Source organism: Callorhinus ursinus, unplaced genomic scaffold (assembly GCF_003265705.2).
Source record: "Callorhinus ursinus isolate GAN/ISIS: 27379988/994484 unplaced genomic scaffold, GSC_fseal_2.0 scaffold29, whole genome shotgun sequence".
Taxonomy (NCBI): Eukaryota; Metazoa; Chordata; class Mammalia; order Carnivora; family Otariidae; genus Callorhinus; species Callorhinus ursinus.
In genome coordinates this window covers 6,551,252-6,566,977 of record NW_027397091.1, presented here as the reverse complement: position 1 = coordinate 6,566,977, position 15,726 = coordinate 6,551,252, and the positions used below count along the sequence as shown (strand labels likewise).

The following is a 15,726-nucleotide window of genomic DNA, read 5'->3' as shown; positions in this document are numbered from 1 at the left end:
AATAAGATTTGCATCAGAGTCACAAAACTATAATTTTTATATGAAACAACAAAGAGGAAAAAGATCACTTCCAGGTGACCAGCGTAATAAGGTTGCAGAAGAATCCTACACAGATGTAAGCACAGAGGGGCAAATGTTTCACAACTCTGAGGGATCGCTGGTTTTCCGTGGGGATCTGAGGAAGCAATGTGCCTATGACAATCACCTCTGGACATCCAGAGCTTTGTAAAGTGAGATCTAACCAGCTTCCAAAAATAGGTCACAGAACCATGCCCTTGTGCATGAGGAGACAGTGGTCATTGCTCCATTATTATTCCCTAACTCTTACTGAGAAAAAGTAGCAATTGGTTTTAACCCAAGCAGCACTGAGAGAGAGAGATGTTGAAAAAAAGTATTCAGAAGAGATATAAAGAAGATAAAGGAATGATTTGCAAGAGTAAGGCTTACCCGTAAGACTAAAGACGTCTTTCTCTTTCCGTATTAAACAATAAAGACACTATAATGGAAAGCGATCACGGGCCCTTTCCTACACAACTGCAAAATAAACAGGTCTAGCCCTAACATGATCATATAATGTGTGTGAAGCAGGTGGAGAGATCACTGGCAACAAGAAAATAAAGCTAATTCTGGAAAATTGTGGTCATCTACGACCTTTTCCCTCTTTCTCTCATCTTGATCTCTCTCTCCAGCCCTCCACGCATCTCCTGATTCTGTAGGCCCTCCCCCTCAGTTATCTAAATCTTTGTGAGAGAATAAAGGTAAAACTGAAATCAATTTGGCTTCTCATTGGAAATGTGGAAAGATAGATGAAATTAACTAAAGCCCAGGGACATTAATTAGCCCCACCACAGACAGAGAACGGAGTTGGAAGCAGTAGCTAACCACATGGCAGCTCCCAGTGGGTACCACTACTGGCTCTCCCGGACTCTGGTTTATTTTCAGAAAACAGGAAGAAGAAAAGTTTCTCTTGGTCCACTGATGGGAACAAGAGGCATAGCTGTGGCAAAATTTTAGGATCTGAGTGGTGGATTTCTATGACTAAATCCATCATGGAGAATAACAGAAGATATATGATACTCTCATCCACACTAAGCATTCCCGTCCACACTAAGCTTTCCAAGGAGGAATCCAGGAGTAATCCACTAGGACAGTGCTTCACAAACTTTAATGTGCAGACCAATCACCTGCAGATGTTGTTAAATGCAGATTTCAAGTCAGTAGGTCTGGGGTGGGACCCAAGATTCTGTATTTCTAACAAGCTCCCACAGGATGCTGCTGCTGATGGTCCATGGATCACGCGTTGAGGAGAGACTGAGAAGCAGATGAGAAGCAGGTCTAAAGCTACTAGTGAAAAGCTAGTCAGTGTTGATGACATGGATAGGGAGGAGGTGGTACAAACCCCTATATGGTGACCAAGATAGTAAATGGCCAGTCTCCTCTCATTCCAGCTTCCTGGAGATAGACATGAGTACACCAAACACAAAATTTCATCTAAGGAATAAAAGGATTTACAAGCTGGAAAGTGGTGGGAGGCAGCATGACTTTTTTCCCTATTACTTATTCTAATTGGTTAATGCTGGTATACATGTGTCTACTGATTTTTTGCTTTGTCAATCATTTCTCTGGTTATTTTGCTGAACTCTCATTTAAAGAGTTTTTCAGCTGATAATTTTTGATAGGGTACTCAATCATCATCTTCAAACGATGAGTAGGACTCTGTCCTTTTGTATTCATGAGACTCTTTATTTTTCCTGTCTTATTGTATAATCTGGGGCTTCTAACACAGTGTTGAATTTTGGCTTGTTGACACTATGTAGCTAAGGCATTTTGAAAACGTTTAGATCTAAGCTTTTGGAGCCATACACTCTTACACTGCAATGCCTGCTTTCTTCTCGAATGAATGCTATCTCCTTTCATTATGGGTTTTGAAGGTGTTCTGCCTACAGGGTGCTTCTAATTTTGGAGAGAGGAGAAGAGCCACTATAGGACTCAAAAGAAGGTTACAAGGAGCGGGCAGAATGTTTTCTAAGTTTGACAAACTTCTTCAAGGATACATTCAGATTGTTATCTAGTTTTTCCAGTTCAGTTTGCTATGAGAGAAAAGGACGAGATTTGGGCACTTTGATTAGAAACAAAGGCTGTACACTTTCCTGAACCATCTTGTAGTCTCTATGATCTAAAGAAATCAAGAATCACACGGATTCCATGTGTCCCACCTCAAAAGGTGCTTCCTTACCACGAATGAGAAGCGAAGCAGAAGAAAATACAAAAATAAATGAGTGCTACTGGCCACCGTGATAGTGATATATAAAAGTTTGTCAAATACTATTTGAAGAAAGAATTTGGATGGCAGAGCCAGAAAGCATGGGTGATCATACCTTTTAAAAATTAAATGTTATGTCTTAGACTTATAAAAATGACAAGTGATGACTGGGTAGGCTTACAAAAACAACCCATACAAGGAAAGATGTGAGATAAAGAGCCCCCCATGAATACCGCACTATCCTCAAGACTTCATAATTGTTTCTTTATTGTCACGGTGACACACAGAGTAAGGTGTCTGTCATATTTCATAGATGCCTGGACGCCAGCTTCATCTCAGAATGCACAAGAGACTTTGTTTCTAGGAAGTAGCAAACCAATGATAAGAGCTTTTCTCCGTGCCTCCCAACGGTCTTCCCTCTTTAACCAAAAGCAAGACTTTCCTGCCCATCTCACCAAAACTTAAGATGAGTGGGAGTGACCCAAAGTGCATGAAGAAGCTGAAGGAAATAAAACAATAAATCTTAAAAATAAAGCAGAAGAGGGGGAAGGAGTTAAAAGAAACAAAGCAAGGCAACTTAACTTCTGAGTAACGGTGGCACAGGAATGTGGATAATATCTGGGTAAAGATTATAAACATAGTATTCGCATGACCAAAAACTAGTGGGGTGGAAAAACTTGCAATGTTTTCAAGTAAAATAAATACTGTATTGCACTGAAAGGCTTATTAAAAGTGGAGGCAACTGTGCTGATAAATGGAGTAGCTATTCTTCCTGGCACAAGGGCTTTTAGGCTCTGGTTATCATAGTTCTGTCGGGGCAACCCTACCAACTGGGAGCCACTGAGCCCTAACAGGCAAAGATGTGATTTGTCTCCACAAACTGGCAAATCACAGTCTGCCTGTTGCCTGTTCTTTGGATCCATACTTCACGTCTGGCATGATACTCTCTCTTTAAATATTTTCTCTTTATATGGTATAATGGTTAAATTATATTAAAAATTGTTTTGAAACAAAAATATATTGTCCATTCCATTAATGTGCTAGGAAGAAAAAGTATATTTTCCATTTTGGATGAGAAAGAGCTTCAACGGGTTTCACTGAACAGAATATTCTTTTGTACATTATAAAGAAAAAAAAAGTTAATTTTAGTTGTAACAAAAGTTGCAATCTTTACGTGTTCCAAAATATTTTTCTTTTGTGCTTCAGCAAATGTTGTCAACCAATGTTGGTTGTTGAGTGAATCATATTCTAAAATGAGCCCTAAGCGTGTTATAAAAATAAAATCTAAAAATTTGACCTGCAATCTAATTGGCCTAATATGTACTATATTTTCACCCAGGAACTCCACTGTTGTGCTCGTTGTCAAAATAATCTCTTTGAACCTACATATCGTTCTTACATGCAATCCATTAAAAGACAAAAATAAAGCTTTCCAGTCCATGCAAAGGTATGAGAAAAAGTTAGCAATGGAGAATCCAACTATAGTGTGGTAATTTCAATCCATTCTATATTTAATGAGATCAATAGGAGAAAAAAAAAGTACCTTAAGTATCATCTTGCAAAAACATAGACACATTTAATTAAATGAATATATTATAAAATTCACACGCACACACAGAACCAGAGCTATACATCACAGCAAGAAAACCAACAAAAAATAGCAGTGTGCAAAGCCAACGTGTAGGAAGTGCATGAACACCCAGAAGCAGCAGCTGATTTTTGCACCTGGTAAAGAAAGCCATATGGAAAGATCAGCAGGTCAGAAGCAAAGCGAATAGGGCATATGATGCGGGCATGCAATGGGGACATTGGAGGAGGCAAGCCACTGCACACAGACTTTATGGAGTTAATGTATGAAAAAGCTTACTTCATTTAGAAAGCTCACTAATTGGTCTACCGTTAAATAATCAGTTTTGTCTCCATTGCTGAAAAGAAATTTATTAGAAAAAGTAAGTTTTTGTATATGATGCTACAGTAGGTACGATTTACATGTTGACATTTGTTGATGATAATTCTAAACTTATTTCTAACCCTGAAGTAGTGGTGCATTCTTAAAATGGCCAGAGACTGGTTGTAAGGACAAAAAAAAAAAAAAAAAAAGAAAGAAAAAGAAAAAGAAAAAAGAAAAAGAAAAAAAGCAACAACCCAACAAGAGAAAGAAAACACTCCCACTAGCTCACAGAAAATGTCTGCAATTCTTCTGTTTAGTATTATTGAAAACCCTTATTTTAAAAACAACATGTAAGTCATCCATTTGAAGTAACTAGAATGAATGAACTTTTCAACAACATAATAACATTCCAAACCAAATCTAGTTAGTTCACATAATGGGTTAATACCTAAAGGAGCAGGTTAAAATTGTAGGTAGTTAGTAAAGCCAATGCAAGGGGGGAAAAATCGTTCCAGGTGCTGCCATTAACTTTTGTAAAAGTTTCTCAAAAACTCAGAGTGAACTTTTACAGCGATAAACTAAGGGGTGAAAATGTAAACCTAGCTACATAATCCTAGAGACTCTCAACATACTATATTAGAACATTACCACAAAAAATGTTTTAAAAATCTAAAGGGACAAAAATGTGACATTTTTTCATAAGTAGAACTTACATTTTTTTAAAAAGATCCTCTATATCTGTCCGAGGACAAATCTTTTGTGTCAGTTCATAGAACTTTTCATAAGTAAATGCCGCAGGCTCAATTTCATCATTCTGTAAAGAACAAAAGAGTGTCATAACTTATGCAACATCTTTCTCCTTGGAGGGGAAGAATCTATCTATAGGATCATGAAGCAAAGCAATGACCACCTGGGATTCCCAGGGCCTCAATCTCTGATTCTTACTGAGAGAAGCCAGACAGCCAATCCCAGCTGTGGTCAGGCCGTCCCGCCAGCACCCGGCATGTGTAAATGGGTGTTTCTGGTTACCATGGGCAGCCATAACTTGTGTGTTCAAAAACTGACTACAGCTGGGCTCGCTCTGGGAAACACCCCATAAAACAAATATAAAGAAACACTTCCTCTTTCTCTCCTTGATGGAGAAAAGCAAGTGCCTGCCTAAAGGATGCTGAATAAATCAAACCGAGTGTTTACTTATGTTTATCTTATGAATTTTCACAAGACAACATGAAGGGGCTCAGGACAACCATATAAAATTTTACTTTTCATCCTGAAGTTTGTATTTCAAATTGGGTTTGTTAAAGTAGTAACAGGCTAAAATCTTTCTTGCAGTCAATAAATTAGTTTCAATTATTCTAAATCCAAAGGGCCAGGAACACAAATGGCTTGTGAGGGAGGGGTGCTTTATAAAATACTCCACAGCCATCTTGAAGAGTTCTTCAAGTCATAATTAGTCAATTATTCAGGCTGACATTGTGCTTGGTCAAGGCAATGTGGATGGGCTTCTCTAATAAGCTTTCCGGGGGCGTGTGGGCAGCTCAGTCGGTTGGGCATCGACTCTTTTTTTTTTTAAGATTTTATTTATTCATGAGAGAGAAAGAGAGTGCACACAAGCAGGGGGAGAGGCAGAGGGCGAGGGAGAAGCAGACCCCCTGCTGGGCTGGGAGCCCAACGTGGGGCTTGATCCCAGGACCTGCAGATAATGACCTGAGCCGAAGGCAGATGCTTAACCATCTGAGCCACCCAGGCGCCTTGGGCACCTGACTCTTGACTTGGGCCCAGATCATGATCTCAGGGTCTTGGAATCGAGCCCGGCATCTGGCATTGTGCTGGGCGTGAAGCCTGCTTGAGATTCTCTCTCTCTTCCCCTCTGCATGCCACCCCCCTCCCCACTCTCTCTCTCAAAAAATAAAATAAAATAAGCTTTCCACAGGCTGTGTAAAAGAGCCTGGCTGTCATTTCCTTTTCTTAATAAAGTTGATAAAAACATTCTGAAGTACACTATTTGAATTTGAAAACGTTTAGTTTAAAATGCCCAGAAAACAAAAGGCAGGCAGGCAGGCAGGCAGAAGGGAAAGTTACTTGTATTTTATGTGACTAAAACCAGTTCTGAATCTAAATGACATCAGGTGAACATAAATAAGCTGGCTTATTTCATATGAGAACATAAATAGACAAAATCGTTTTAGAAACACATGATTAAATGAATAAATACCTTTCCACTGGGAAGACCTAACTCCTTGAGTGCTTGAAAGATCACCTTTTCTGTTTTCCCCGATGCAAAAGTTCTAGTAATACTAGGGCAGAAAAGAAAGGAAAAAAAGAAAAGTCAAGTTTTGTTAATTCTGTTTTCTCTGAGGCAAAAATCCAAACGATACTCAGGACTGTAGGATGGCAGGGGGAGAAGGGGAAGGAAAATACACTTAGTTTTCATTTTTAGGTATTTTTCACTTCCCTAACTAGCTCCTGCAATATCCCTCTGGTTACACTTGTGAGGCAACTTGTTCTCAGATGGGTGTCCCCCTGGGTGCTCATGAACCCAAGAAGCTGTGGAGATACATACTGGTGGACCAAAACAATGATAAATTTTGATCCCACCAAATAACTTTCTCAGGAAAAAGGCATGTGGCAGATGAATAAAACCTCATGTTGATACTACCTAGGCTTGGAGTAGAAAAATAGGCTCCACAGAATTCAGCGTCTCCCTAGGATGGCCCTTATACCGTGCTTTCAAACTTACCACAGCTGAGATGCACTATCAGATATGTTTTTAAAATTTTTTAAAGATCTTATTTATTTATTTAAGGGGGGGCAGCACCAGCAGGGGATGGGGAGGGGCAGAGGCAGAGAGAGAAGCAGACTCTGTGCTGAGCCAGGAACCTGCCACAAGGCTCGATCCCAGGATCCTGAGATCATGATCTGAGTCTAGGTCAGACGCTTAACCTGAGCCACCCAGGTGGCCTTACATTTCTTTTTTTAAAGATTTTATTTATTTATTTGACAGAGACAGCAAGAGAGGGAACACAAGCAGGGGGAGTGGGAGAGGGAGAAGCAGGCTTCCCGTGGAGCAGGGAGCCCCATGCGGGGCTCGATCCCATGGCCCTGGGATCATGACCTGAGCCGAAGGCAGACACTTAACCATCTGAGCCGCCCAGGCGCCCCCCCCCCTTTTTTTGAGCTAAGTAAGCATCCTCGAGCTACTCTGAATACCAGCTGCCTCAAGGATTAGGAAGTTTACTGAGAAAGGGATAGGTGTGGTGGGGAGGGGAGACAGGGAAACACTTGTTTCAGTGTTGCAGTAGAATCTTGGTACTACCCTGATACATGCTATTTCTGAATAATGGTGCTGCCCTTTATCACGTATGGTGTACATCGAGGCTAGTGAAATGAGTAACACCTTAATGAGCCTGTTTCCTCTTCTGATAAATACATTGGCGACACTCAGAATGACCTATTGAGGATGGGAGCAGGTACCCTAGAATTCATGTTTGGCTCCGAGCCATGCCTTAGCCAACCCAAGGAGTCTTCATTCATGCTGTGGCTGGAAGCCCAGGGAATCTGTCACCATAATAACTGGAACTCTAATATCAAAAGTCTAGCCTTGACGTGAGGGTAGAGCCATTTCATCTGGCAAGCTTGATTTTGGAATGCCTTCTCTGTGAGCACAAGGGGCTTTGTAACAGCACCTCCCCACGCCCAACCCTGTCACGCACTCCGCCATTCATGCTAAGTGGAAGCCACCTCCAAATGTAAGCACTGAGAGCCAATTATTCTTGATGAGTGGGAGAAAGCACCTCTTCAAGTGCACAGTACAACTTCTCAAAATAGATTGGGGAGAACTAATTTTAGGTAAAGGAATTGTTATGTGTTCATTCAAAGCTTTATTGTTTCATACTTGGTCCAAGAATACTTCAAGAAGTTCATTTTTAAGAGCGCTTGACACAGCTGCATTCAACTCTACAGCGGCCCACGGATTCTCTTTAACACATCTACAGACATGGTAGAGCGTATGTATTTGACATCAAGTAAACTGGTTTCTAGGGTAGACGGCGTTATGTCCACATTTTCCCACTTCCCTAGAGTTCATGCAATTTGTATACACTAAATTGGGTTGAGAAGCAATTTACTGGACCTTTATAAAATAGGGGAAAGTAGCTATTCAGTGTTCTTAAAAAAAAAATTAGGTGTTAATGTGAGAGGTACAGGCAACAGCATCCCCACATTTGGGATGCCTGCAGAAGGAAACGGTTTGCCTCTAATCTCAGGGGTATCTTAGTGAACTTGAACTTCAGGTAGGTTTGGATAGGCATGAACAATGAGAAGAGAACTGATCGACGTGGTCATGAACCCTGTAGCAGGCACAGGGCCTGAGCCTTTCTGGTGAAACAGAACCTGGGTGAGGGGTGGAGGGAGGGAAGGGCAGGGAGGAGGGGAAGAGGGCACAGGAATAGAATTTTTTGGCTAGAGCTTGCTGAAGTGCCAAGAAATAAATAGGAAGCAGAACAAGAATGTCTCATGGGAGGAGGAGATCCAAGCATTTGCACTGGGGGCTGGGGGGGGTGCAGATAAAGAGATTGAGAGAAAAAGAAAAAAAAATAGGGTGTCTGGTGCCAGGAGAGAGGAAAATCCATGTAGGAATGTATTAGTGAGGGCAAAGCAGAGCCTAACAACATGACTGTGCAAAAACTAGAGGTGAGGAGGTGGCATTATGGCCTAGAGGGGCTCCTTCTCTGGCCCCCCTTTCCTGAGAGGGCTTGCGCTGGGCAACGTCACCACTGATTTGCCCACTTCATTCTAAAGGAGACCAAACCCAGGATGGAAAAGAGGAGCAAGGAAGCTGAATAGGAGTAAGGCCATTCCCCCGGTCTATCTAATAAAGTGCATTTATGGTCCTTGCTTCAGACAGCTATCCGAGAGCTTGGGCCTTAAAATGGATTCCCTCAGAGGTAAAGAGGGTTGTGGCGCAAAGGTGAATTCTTTGAGGTTCCAGTTACATTAGAGGCCCAAAGAATGCCCCTTTAATGGGGTCCTGAGAGAAACGCATTTCTCAAAGCCTGGGGACATTCTAGATGCTGTCATAGGCATTTCATGGGAGAGTATTTATCAAGGACTGTGACTGATTCAACTCTTTTTATACAGCCCCATGCCCACAGAGTACAAGATAGCGCTTCCTGGCTAACAGGTACTCAATGACTTTTTGTTGAATCAAAATAAACCACCTTCCCCAAAAGAAATGCTACGAAAGCAAATACCCTTGAGTGGTGCCCAGGCCTATTAGAGTTCTGGTTCAGTTCCATGTTCCAGCAGACGTTATAGGTGACTAAGACAGCAATGATCCTAGAAACCAAGGGAGTCTCATTTTTTCCTTGCCCGCAACGGGCCTACAATCCACTCCATGGTTTTGGTTTGTTTTGTTTTGTTTAGCATTTTTAATTTTTATTGTTATGTTAATCACCATACATTACATCATTAGTTTCTGATGTAGTGATCCATGATTCATTGTTACTCCATGGTTTTAACACCATCTCTTGAAACACTCAGGGAGGGACTCATGCCGTGAAGCCTCAGTAGAGTCCTCTTCCCTTCACAGATGAGCTAAGCCTTTGGGACAGAGATGGTTACACAGGAGCTGGGCCTCCACGACCATAGCCAAAGCTCTCAGCCTTCTTTGATACAACGGTCTCCTTTAAGACTACTTCCAGCCAGAGCCCACAATTAATGTTTGGCTATCATTTCCTGACTCTCTAGCCACTGGTTCCAACTCCAGGTTTCAAGGAATAGGAAATGGCAAAGAAAAGAGTGACTTTCAAAGCTTTGGTCTGGGCGGGAAGATAAACCGAGTGTGAATTTGTAAGTTTGAGAGAAAGGCAGATTGCATAAGATTTATACACATGGAAAGAAAAGAGGGAGATAAAAAGTAAGACTTTCTTCATTAATCATTCCAGCAACTTCCTGGATATTAAATTTCAGCTAATACTCAAGAGTGGGGGCCATTCCCAAGTGATGGAACAACTATGAAGCCAGATCCCTTTTAACAGTATGCACACTATACTAATAGTTTCCATTTTAAGAACTCCAGAATGATAGTGATGAAATGACATTTTAAAAGTGTTTACTCTTCATATCCATTAAAACATTCAGAACAATTTCCACCTAGCCCTTGGCAGCTCATCTACCAGGGGACTCATCCGCTTTTCTTTGGCTTGGTGTCAATTCTCCATCAACTCTGAACAAACTGCCCCCAAATCACAGATGTCTTGTGTCAAACACCTGTTAATACTGGCAGGCACCAAAGTGTTCATGTCAAAGAGAGCTAAAGAAAATGACAAAAGGATGGTAATAATTTTGTATGTGAACATACCGATAAAGATCTTTGAAACCATAAAAAAAACTTCCAAGCTTGTCTAACAATGGCTTGATTAGGAGGATAAACCAGAATTGTTAGTTAGAAGTGCTTTGATTGCAATCTATGTGTTTCTACTTTGTCCATTTCCTGAACCTTATCTTGGAAGAAAAAACAGGACGGTAAAGTATGTAAAAACAGATCCAACATAAATTTCTATTCTCCACACTGCTGTCTGTACTAAGTTTGGACTTCTTAATTCAATATAGATTTTAAAGAAAAACGTACTATATATTGGGCAGTAGCTGTAGGATGCTGGGATATATTAAAATAATTGTCCTGCTATTGCTCAACAGAGCAAAGGATTTAAAAAAAAAATAAGGATCAGTGTAAAGTATCTTTGCCAACAATTATCAGTCAAAGGTGCTAACAGGGCATTTTTTTTAAAAGGTTCTACTTTCTTTATGTTCAGACATAAAATTGATTTGCTAGTAAGTTAATAAAAAGGAGAATCCTACATGTAGATCTATAAAGACCACAACAATGTATGAGGTCTACGACTTGGTAAGCCCTTAATAAAAGGTTAAGTAAAAATACTGCCCACGGTCTTCCTTATGATTTGTATGCTTTTAATTTTCTCATTGATATTCCAGTTCTGTCACATAAGTTGTTATAGAGCACAGAATTAAAATAATGGCCTCTAGGACAATTCTGTTTAAGATTTTATTTATTTGAGAGAGAACGAGAGCACAAGCAGGGGGGAGCGGGAGAGGGAGAGGCAGGGGCTCAATCCCAGGACACCAGGATCATGACCTGAGCCAAAGTCAGATGCTTAACCGACTAAGCCCACCAGATGCCCCTAGGATGATTCTGTTAAATGTGAAAAGAATAATTTTGAGAGAGTATGGAGATAATCTCCTAGGGATACAGAATGGAAGCTCCAAGGCAGAATGAGGTGGCTGGGCAGAGAGGGAGGTGTAGAAAAGTCAAAAATGGCTAAGTGTGATCAGCATGCCACTGCTTGAATGCATTTGCTCAAATGCTATCAGTTGGTGACCTGCTTGCCTCGTGTCTGACAGATACAACAGTTCCAAGACAAGACTCTACCCAGTAGCTCTGGGTTTTGTTTGTTGTTGTTTGTCAGTTGGCTTCTTCACTAAAGTGGTGTCCAGACAGGAGGTCAACATGAACCTAAGTCTGGAGAATTCTAGAAGACGGGGTTGGTATCTAGGGAACCCATGATTAATTCAGCTGTGGGCTTAGGCTCATGAATCCAAACACATTCCTGGTTTCATGTGGACAGCTGATGCTCTGCAGTCCACTCCAGCTTCTGGAATTTCCATGAAGTGCTTACACAAACACCAACCAAAAAGATACTAGGAGTGTTTGGTAAAGAATCCCTATCACTACCATCTCAAAATGTCCCCACAGACTATTAGTAAATCCTAACACCAGAAATGGAATAGAGAGGCAGAAAAGAGGGAAGCATTGGGAATCCTCAGAGGATGAAACATACTAGCTTAAGTATTAAAGAGGACATGTTGGAGGGGCGCCTGGGTGGTTCAGTCTGTTAAGTGACTGACTCTTGATTTTGGCTCAGGTCATGATCTCAGGGTCTTCGGTTTGAGCTCCACATCAGCTCCACATTCAGTGGGAAGTCTGCTTCAGGATTCTCTCTCTCCCTCTGCCCCTCCTCCGATTCACTCATGCTCTCTCTCTAAATAGAATTTTTTTTTAAAAGAGGACATGTGGAAGACAAATATAGTTCATGTTTTCTTCATTCTTTTCTTTCTTAAGATCTATTTATTAATTTTATCTCTAAGATAATGCACTCAAGTGGGGGTGGGGGAGGGACAGAGGGAGAGAGAGAATTTTAAGCAGGCTCCATGCTCAGCACAGAGCCCCATTTGGGGCTTGATCTCCCTAAGATCATGGCTTGAGCTGAAATCAAGAGTCGGACGCTTAACTGACTGAGCTACCCAGATGCCCCTGTTTTTTTCATTCTTGATTCCATTCAGGCTTTACTGCCATTTTTTTTTTTCACTGTCACTTTCCCCTTGGGCAGAGCAAGGGGAAAAAGTGACAGCTCTGAAAAGTGCATGGTGTCAGGGAGAGTACACCTTGAGACCAAGTGGCCAGAAGCCAAAGGCGTCTATTTGCCCCACCCACCAAAGGAACAGCAAGGCCCAGAATGAGAAGCACCGTCCAGAGGTACCACTCTTCTGAAGACACAGTCTATACACTTCCACTAAAGGTGCACAGTACAAACTTCTTTCATTTTAGCTAATGGTTGCTCAGGGTAAGAAGATGAAAGACATTAAAATCCTAAAAACCCACGTATTTGAAGATTAAAAAGAAATCTGCTACATCTTCAGATGTTCTTTATCGAAGTAGAGTTAATGCTACCAGTTCTGAAGAATAAATGCAACTTTACATCCACAAATGATTTTTACAAATTAAACACGGCATTTGATGGAGTGATTTAAACCAAGCTTCCAGAAATATCTTCAGTGAAAGCAATTAACAAGCACTTGTGATGGGCTCTCTCTTTGGTCTGGTATCACAAGGGTCAGCCCAGGATATGGAATATAGACAGAAACGATGGACTTACCTCCTAACTGGAATTTTACCATTTGTGTTGGTCATAAACGCCAATTTCATCCAGCTGGAAAACAACCATAACAACACTGTTTTAATGTTTCTTAGGAGGAACACTTCAATCCAGTTAAGAACTTTAAAAGAAAGTTCATTCAAACAAAACATTTATTCTGAAAACCAGAGACAATAATATACTGTGAGATGAATTTATGGTTGTCAGGTTTAGCAAATATAAATACAGGACTCTCGGTTAAATTTGAATTTCAGAAAAACAACAATTTTTTTTACAAGTATGTTCCAAATACTGCACAGAATATGCTTATACTCAAAAACTATTACTTATCTGAAATTTAAATTTAACTGGGAATTCTGTATTTTTCCCAGCAACCCTAGATGAACTAGAAATTTGGGTGCTTGCACTGAGCAAAACAAATTGTAGGTACTTTTTTGGTGATTGGTCTCATCCTTGATTATTGCTCTTTAATAATCTTTACTAAGGTGGAAATGCAACTGCACGGTGACACCAGCCAGCCTTGTCCTGAGGACCCATGGGGACCCTCACTCCCTGCTCCCAGTGCAGCAAAGCACAGATCGAATGGGCACCTTCCTTAATTTCCAAGAGGAAGAGAAGTTCATCAACTCACATTGATGGTAAGCAACTCCTTGCTTTCCCCAGGCTTTCTGGACACACAGGGACCCAGAACACTCATTCGTAGGTGCTGGGACTGTTCTTAGCTATTAACTCACATTCTCATGGATTCCAGTCAATAATACTCTAACAATGAGCATAATATGACAATCTGGTAGTTTCTGTCTTTTGGCAATCTCCTAGAGGCCCAAGTGACTCCTTTTCAGAGAATGTTTTCAAAACAATGGGTGTGAGGGAAGCAGAAAGGAGAACAGTCACACAAAGTTGTGGTCTCCACTGGTGCTTTAGTCTGACGCCAGGGGGAGCTCTGGAGCGTGATGTGCACCAGACTTGGTGGCATGGGGGCTGGCCTTTTGTATCCTATTCCAGCCCATTATGGGCCATGGGCTTCCCACAAGGAAAAGAGAGGAGTGCAGTCTCCTGGGCACAGTGACTCCCCTTTCAGCACAGGGTCATTCTCTGCAGAAGTGGGCAGGTGTGACCTCTTGATGAGCTAACCCTCATGGCAGATGGTGGATGGGTGAACACCAGCTCCATAAAGGGATCCCAGCAGGACGCCAATGAGGACAGATAAGACCTGGTGTCCACCTACAGATACTGGGGTCCCTCAGGTCTAAGTGGGCATTCTCAAAGTCTCAAATCCTTCGGGATTCTATCAATGCCCAAAGTGGAATGTCAAATATCCATTGTTGCTCTTTATTTCTAAGAAAACATGCCACAGCAACTGCAGAGGAAAAGCAGCAGCTGCACGACAAATGGGTATTTACAAGATTAATTACCCCCTACTAAGATGATGGAAAGAAAACCGGAGGGCTGGCATAATAATCAAAATCACTAATACTGAATGAAGGAGGACCTGGGCTGGGCGTTTTCCAGGACCTCATTACATCTGTGTGGTAATCTTGTAAAATAAGTTCTGGTCACCTTCTCCATTCACAGATTAAGAACAGTAAGGCACGAGGCTAAGAACTTGCCAAGGGTCACCCAAAAACTAAGTGGCTAAGCTGGGATTATAGTCAAGAGCCTGTACTCTTCAAGCACCTGCCAAAGGGACCAAAACTAAGGGTGAAAGTAGCCAAAGGGCTGACCCCTCTTCCTCCTGCTGGACAGTCCAAGGAATCACACCCTTGGTGCTGGTTGCGAGTGCAGGCTTATTCCTGTAGTTTCTCAGTGTAGTTCCCTTCTGCACCTACAATTGCCTGCCAATTGCCCCATGATGGCGGGCAGCCCCCTTCCTGCACCAATTGCTGCTTTTTAAACAGGCTGACTTTGGCTTTGGCTAGGCTCTCTACTTGAGTAACTGTCACATCACCTTGATGGAATAACTTGGGATGGGTTGAAAATCTACCACGGTGGCATCCCTCTGGATTTTGGATACTGTGAGCTGGGGTAAGGCCAGTACGTTTGGATCCCTGACTGGGTGCTGAACAGTCCCTGGGGCCAGTGCTCCTTTTTGACTCTAGAAATGGGTGCTTTTATAAGTGCTTCTCTTGGCCACACTCCCCAGTTTTGTCTCACACAACAGAGCCTCCAGTTACTACAAGAGCTCCCAACTATGGCCCCAGGCATGGAGAACTGTTGTCTGGGGCCAATGACCCAGAGGATACTGAAGTTCCAGCATCTTCCTGCCATCAATCATTCCTTTCTTAACAGTTTGGGCTACGGGTTGATCACACGTGCCCTGCCAAGTGGCATGAAGAGTCCAGGTGTGTGTTGGGAACTTCCTTTCCAGGGTCGGGAGCACAGAAGGGAAGGCAAGGACAGTGTGGCCTGGCCATATACGAAGCCTTCATCTCCTAATCTGACCTTTTGCTTTTTCACAGCCAAGAACAAAGAGCGATGTAAATAAAACTCACTGTTTCTTGAGGCAGGTCATTGGACTGACATTGTTGGCCCTGAAGTTGTGTATGATTGATCTCAGTCCTTCTACCCATTGCTGAAAGAGAAAGAAAAAGCATTCCTGGTGAGCAACAGCACAGGAA

General features: G+C 41.8%; 1 protein-coding gene across 15 annotated transcripts in view; it reads right to left on the bottom strand.

Annotated features, from left to right (window-relative positions):
• The window catches only part of PLCB4 (phospholipase C beta 4), a 414,054-nt gene that overhangs the window by 102,991 nt on the left and 295,337 nt on the right, over nucleotides 1-15,726 (bottom strand). For 14 of the 15 annotated variants that reach the window (XR_012374116.1, XM_073878371.1, XM_073878370.1 and 11 more), the window contains 5 exons: nucleotides 15,601-15,680; nucleotides 13,109-13,162; nucleotides 6,370-6,451; nucleotides 4,868-4,968; nucleotides 4,131-4,188 (listed from right to left, as the gene is read on the bottom strand). Coding sequence is in view for 14 of the 15 variants with exons in the window: in XM_073878371.1 (XP_073734472.1) it covers nucleotides 4,131-4,188; nucleotides 4,868-4,968; nucleotides 6,370-6,451; nucleotides 13,109-13,162; nucleotides 15,601-15,680 (375 nt within the window). In the remaining variant the exon portion in view is untranslated. The remainder of the gene's footprint in view (nucleotides 1-4,130; nucleotides 4,189-4,867; nucleotides 4,969-6,369; nucleotides 6,452-13,108; nucleotides 13,163-15,600; nucleotides 15,681-15,726) is intronic. The other variant, XM_073878382.1, reaches the window with a different exon arrangement.